A 6000-nucleotide genomic window follows, 5' to 3' on the forward strand; every position below is an offset into this window, starting at 1 on the left:
GATCTCCTTAACTTTAAATGAAGAAAGGAAAAGAGAGAAATGTTCTTTGATTGATTCCTATACATGTACTGAAGATTTTTTTGTCACTGGAGGCTTTTTCTGGATTTGAGGGAAAGTATTGAATGCAGCTGCTTTTTTAATGTTAAGAAATTTGTGTCTATATAAGCCCAGACTTAGTCTCTTTTCCTCATTTTTGTGAAATCCTATGAATTGAGTCTCTTTTTATTCTTATTTCTAGGGTTGCTGGCCACCCGTTGGCACAGAATGAACGTTGTCTTCACATGTTTTTACAAGATGAAATAATAGATAAAAGTTATACTCCATCCAAAATCAGACATGCCTGAATGCTGTAAAAAAAAATCTATGTAAAAATAAACGAAACTATTACCATGAATATTAGTGATTCATACGCACCAGTGAAGAGGTCTCGCTAATTTTAGCATGCTGCACAGAAACAGGCCAATAAGCCTCCAGTATACTAACACTCATTATGATGCTCAGTTTTGCTTTGTTTTGGCAGTTAAAACAAATTCATTTGCTTTAGCAAAAATCCCTCTTTCTACCTTTAAAAAAAAATAGCTCTTGACTGCTGTTTTAATTCGGTGCACACTACTTGTCCCCCTCAATTATCTGCTACGTCCTGACTAAAGTTACTGACTTGGCCTTACTGGAATTTGCACAGTTTTCCGTGTCACATCTGCTTCTCGTGTATGATTGACTAAAATGTTTCTCACGCTCTTTTTGATATGCAGTGTCACCTGTTCTGATTTATGTGTAGAAGCATTAGGCAGTTGTTTTCCAGTACCCCACATGTGAGAAAAACACTTGTGTGCAGAAAGTATCTTCCTTCAGGCTTGTAAAACACTTTCTATGGAAGACTAATGAGGGAAATCTTTATATTCTGTATAAAAAACAATCAAATTTATATACTAAAATCATTTGTCTAAAAATTTAAGTTGTTTTGAAATAAAAATGAAAATACATTTCTAATGTGTATTGATTGTTACTTTGCTTCAGGCCTTTCTTCCTTTATGGTTTTTTTACTTCATTTGTTGGTAGGGATTGTTTACTAATTATATATTCTCCTGTAACTTCACTCCTCTTTAAAAAAAAGTGGTGATATCAATATACTGCTGCCTCTGAATGGGGTAATTTTTTAAATCATTGCAGTGCTTTAAAGAAGTACTGCCTTTTAAGGTTTATTGAATAATTTATGAAGTGCTTATTTGCAAAATACTATGTAACCTCAAGTTATTGTTACAAAAGAAAAATAAACCTTTGAGTTAGGCATAGTGTGTCTTTTTTTTCTCCATTTTGTTCCAGCTAACTTGAGTAACTTATTTGAACTACAACCCATAGCCAGTCTTTTTTCCTGAATCTGCTAAGCCATGTTCCCTCTACAGTATATTTGAGCAGCAAACTTAGTAGCAGTCTGCATAAACTGGGGAAAGCTGTGGACAAAAAATGATACCTTACTGCTAAAGACTGTGCTCTGACCAGTTCACAGTAGGCATAAGATGCCCCTGAGGCTTATCACCAAAATTTTAGAGGAGGGAGAACTCCAGGATCCCTTTGATTATTAAGGAGTATTTACCTGAACTAGATGATAAAGTAGTATTCTGTAACAATGAGATACATCAGCATATGAACTCTGTAATATAAGGAACCAGGTTGGGCCAAAAAGTGCCCCCCAAAAAGGAGAGTCAAATATAGATAAATACCACTAAAGGATATAAATTTTCTTGTAGAGGGCCTTTGGGGAATCCATTAAACTGGGTTGTATCCCTTGCCGTATTACAAGCCTCAGCTAAGGAATTGCTATGGAGTTTTCATGGCATTTGCCGATACTACCAGTCACTTGATTGATTGCAAGTGAAATGCTTCTTGGCATAAGCTGTTGAATCCCTTCTAACTTAAACTATCAGTTTTGGGGTTTATAAAACAGTGCAGTGTAGTAGTAAGCTATTCCTGAATAAGTTGCTTTATTAGAGTACTCATAAGGAAAACCTTTGGAAAGAGTGTTGACCGTGGTCAGATTTGACTATAGAGATGGATCAATGTCATTTCCAATATGACCCTGCAATACTCATACCCCTGTAAAGATACCACAAAATCCTCATAAAGGCAGTTTTTGGTTTTCACGATAACAACAAAAACAGTTGGATTTGACATCAGAGGAACTGGGTTTAAATCCTATCTCTGCTACTTTTTATTCTTGTGACTGTAGGAAAGTCACTGACAACTGCACTTCAGAGACCTCAGCTATAAAATGAGGAAGGTTAGATTAGATTATCCCTCTGTTCTCTTCCAACTCTTAAGCGTGTGATGCTGTTAACTGTCTTGTTTTTTACTTTTGTGCATCTGAAAATCCAAGCAAAAATAGCATTTACAGAGGAAATGTACATGATGATGAAAGGCTGGCTTAACTTGGAATATGCTTTTGCCAGCAGTTTCCATACTTTCCACTCATTAATGGAGCCATACCTAAAAAACATTCTTAATGGGTGGGTGGGGGGGAATGTGATTCTTATCATAATTTTTCCTATTTGGCATTTGAATGGATTGTAAATACTGGTTTCAGATTAGGTTTCATTTGTGATTTATTTTGGAGGGTGGGCTTTTATCCACAGTCATTATACCAAGCCACCTGTAGACTTTGGTGTGATGATGGTAGAGAACCATGGATTAAGGTAGAGGTGGACTGATACCTTCAATTCTTCCCCTCTTAAGCATTTTTAAGGTGTGTAAAAGAATCGCTTAATGCTGGACAGCTGCCAACTGCCAACTCAAGCCCAAATGCTTGTGGACTGTCTGGTGTGGCACATTGGAGGATCGTGGGATTAATGTGTGACAAACCTCATTTTTTATTTTTTCTTCTAAAAAATAGCAGCAACAATGAATTTGAGAGAACTTAAAATCAGATCCCAACTCTGCCACTGATAATCTGTGTGAACTACTACAAATTGCTTCATCTTTTTTGGGCCTCAGTTTTCTCCACTGTAAAATAAGAGAATTGGACTAGACCTTGAAAGTCCCTTCAAACTACTAATGTATGATACTTGTTAGGGTATGTGATCCTATGAGAATAATGAGTGAAAGCCTGATGGTAACATGTTCTTGTACCAGGTGTAGAACAGTGGCCTGAACGATAGGGTTTATGTGAAGAGAAACATAATGAAGTGCACCTGTGATAGCTCTTAAGTGACACCTGCCAAGCAGAAGAAAGGAGCTGATAGGAGAATAAGGTTCCTGGAAAAGATCTTTAAATCATTCAAAGGAAAAATCTGAAATTTACCCCTTCCATAGCATGACTACATGGAAGAAGTTAGAGGAAATGGGGTAATGAAATACAGTATATTTGCCACTTGGGGGGGGCGGGGCGGGGCTCTGCAGTCTGTGCAAACCCTTGTGCTACTTGAACTTAAAAAAAAATACAAACATGCTTTTTTCCACTTAGTTTTTATAGTGAATGAAATAGATTTTTTTTCTCTCCTAACCAACCTCCCCAATTGAGAAGAAAAAAAGTCCCTTTTAACAAATATGCAAAGGAAGAACTGCAAAGTATTCACAGCTACTTGAAAAAAATGCCCCAAATCACTAATGAGAAATGTAAATTAAAACAACCCTGAGCTTTCACTTCACACCCAGCAAGTGGGCAAAAATGACAACAGTAAGCATTGAGTTGTGGAAAGATAGTGGAGCTGTGAATGGTACAACTATTTTTGGAAAGCACTTTGCAGATAAAATGACTAAAATGCCCATGCCCTTTGGACCAGAGACTCCATTACTGGGCTTATACCCCAAGGAAGATAAAAAAAACCCAATATACTTCAAAAAATATTTAGAGAAGCACTTTTTTTTTTTGTGATAGCTAAGAGTTGAAAGCAAAATAGGTATCCATCAATTGGGGAATGACCAAATTGTACTATGACTGTAATATTACTGCCGAGTAAGAAATGATGTGTATGATGATGGAAACATCTACATGAAATGATGTAGAGTGAAACATGCAAAGTCAAGAATATATACAGTGACTGAAAATGAACACCAAAAAATCAAAAGTAAATAACAGAAATAATAGCAATCAAACAGTGCACAGCAGAGAACAAAAGAAAACTCAAGGAGGCACAAAAAAGTGGGCTTGCTTAGAAAACAATGTGTAGTATTTGTTACATAGTTAAAAAAATAAACTGAAATAGAAATTCGTGGTTTCATTATCCCTTCTATGTATTGTGCTGTGTAAATGGGAACTTTTTATATTTAAGTATAAAATGAATAAATTTTTTTGTTTTTTTTGCTTTTGGGAGTGGGGAAGGTAGGGCAATTGGGGTTAAGTGACTTGCTCAAGGTCACATGGCTAGTTTTTTTTTGTGTGTGTTAAGTGTCTGAGACCGGATTTGAACTCAGGTCTTCCAGACTCCAGGGCTAGTGCTCTATTCACTAGCTGCCCCAAAATGAATAAATTTTTTAAAGAAAAAGATCAAACAGGACTAAAATGATGAGATATAAGAAGACATCTTCAACCTACCTGCCTTATGGATATATAGGAAGATATATAGGTGTTAGACATTGCACAAGTTTTCAGATTTTTTTCCAAAGGATCCAGTTGTGCTGACTTTTTTTCCCCCTCTTAAAAAAATATTTATCATACGGGATATGAAATGTGTGTTGAAAACTTAAAACTTTCATTCAGGATTCTCATAGGATCACATATCCTAACAAGTATCATACATTAATAGTTTAAAGGGACCTTCAAGATCTAGTCCAGTTCTCTTATTTTGCAGTGGAGAAAACTGAGGCCCAAAAAAGATGAAGCAATTTGTAGTAGTTCACACAGATTATCAGTGGCAGAGTTGGGATCTGATTTTAAGTTCTCTGACTTCAAATTCATTGTTCCTTCTTTGCATCATCAAATAAGGGAACTGAGAGTTTTAGATGTTTAACTCTTATTGAGCACAGGCTGCTGTTTTTTAGAAGAAAAAATAAAAATGAGATTTGTCACATTAAATGTGCTACAGAAAATATCAACAAAAGCTTATTTTTAAAAAGACATGCACAGTTAAGGCAAATTCTTACATTGGCCAAAGCATGTCAAATTCCACATCCTTAGTTCATTACCTCTCACGTCATGGGCAGCATGTTTAGTTATTCACCTAATGAAATCATGATTTCACATCACGTGGGGCAGAGTTCTTAAGTCTTTTCAGTTACTAGTTTATGATAGTTGTTACTGTACAAATTGTTTTGCCTATTTCACATTGCATCAGTTCAGGTCTTCTCAGGTTTCATCAAAACTTGCTTTCATCATTTCTTATGACATAATATCATTCCATTATATTCATATACCGTATTTTGTTCAACCTTTCCCCAATTGATGGACACCCCCTTGATTTCCAGTTCTTGACTGCTAGAAAGAGCTGCTATAAATGTTTTTGTAGATATAGATCCTTTTCCTCTTAAAAAAATTTTTTTTTTGCCTTTTTTTGGAGGGCAATTGGTGTTAAGTAACTTGCCCAAGGTTACACGGATATTTTTTTTTCCCTTCAAAAATTTTAAAAATGTTTTATTTCTTTTATAGTAAATTATTTATCTGCTACCCCTAACCACTTTGGAAGGGAAAGAAAAGGAAAACAAATTCATATGCAACAAATATGCACAGGAAAGCAAATGCCCTCATTGGCTGTGCTGAAAATAAATAAGCAAAAAAATTAATAAATAGATGAATGTCTCATTTTTGTACCCTGAATCTGTCACCATTCTGTCAGAAAGTAGATAGCTCGTTTAATCATTGGCCCTCTTGAAGAATGGATGGTCATTCTGTTGATCATATTTCTTATAGCTTTCAAAGTTGTTTATCCTTATAGTGTTGTTGTTATTGTATAAATTGAGATAGAGGCCTAGTAGTTAACTGGCTTTCTAATCTGCATATCCAGGCAGCAGTAAGAGTTTGGTTCCCGTGTTGCCCTATCTTCTGAGCAGTTTTTCAGAGCTACTGTGTTT

At 35.6% G+C, this 6000-nt stretch overlaps 1 protein-coding gene across 1 annotated transcript in view; it reads left to right on the forward strand.

The window, feature by feature from the left end:
- The window catches only part of SNX3 (sorting nexin 3), a 44143-nt gene extending 43160 nt beyond the window's left edge, over window positions 1-983 (forward strand). Inside the window, exon 4 of the mRNA XM_069077099.1 lies at window positions 239-983. Within this exon, the coding sequence (XP_068933200.1) occupies window positions 239-344 (106 nt within the window). The 3' untranslated portion in view covers window positions 345-983. The remainder of the gene's footprint in view (window positions 1-238) is intronic.
- Window positions 984-6000: the final 5017 nt, after the last annotated feature.

The sequence above is a fragment of the Petaurus breviceps genome, unplaced genomic scaffold (assembly GCF_028583685.1).
Source record: "Petaurus breviceps papuanus isolate PSGF00001 unplaced genomic scaffold, PetGlider_PUasm1.0 90977, whole genome shotgun sequence".
Classification (NCBI taxonomy): domain Eukaryota; kingdom Metazoa; phylum Chordata; class Mammalia; order Diprotodontia; family Petauridae; genus Petaurus; species Petaurus breviceps.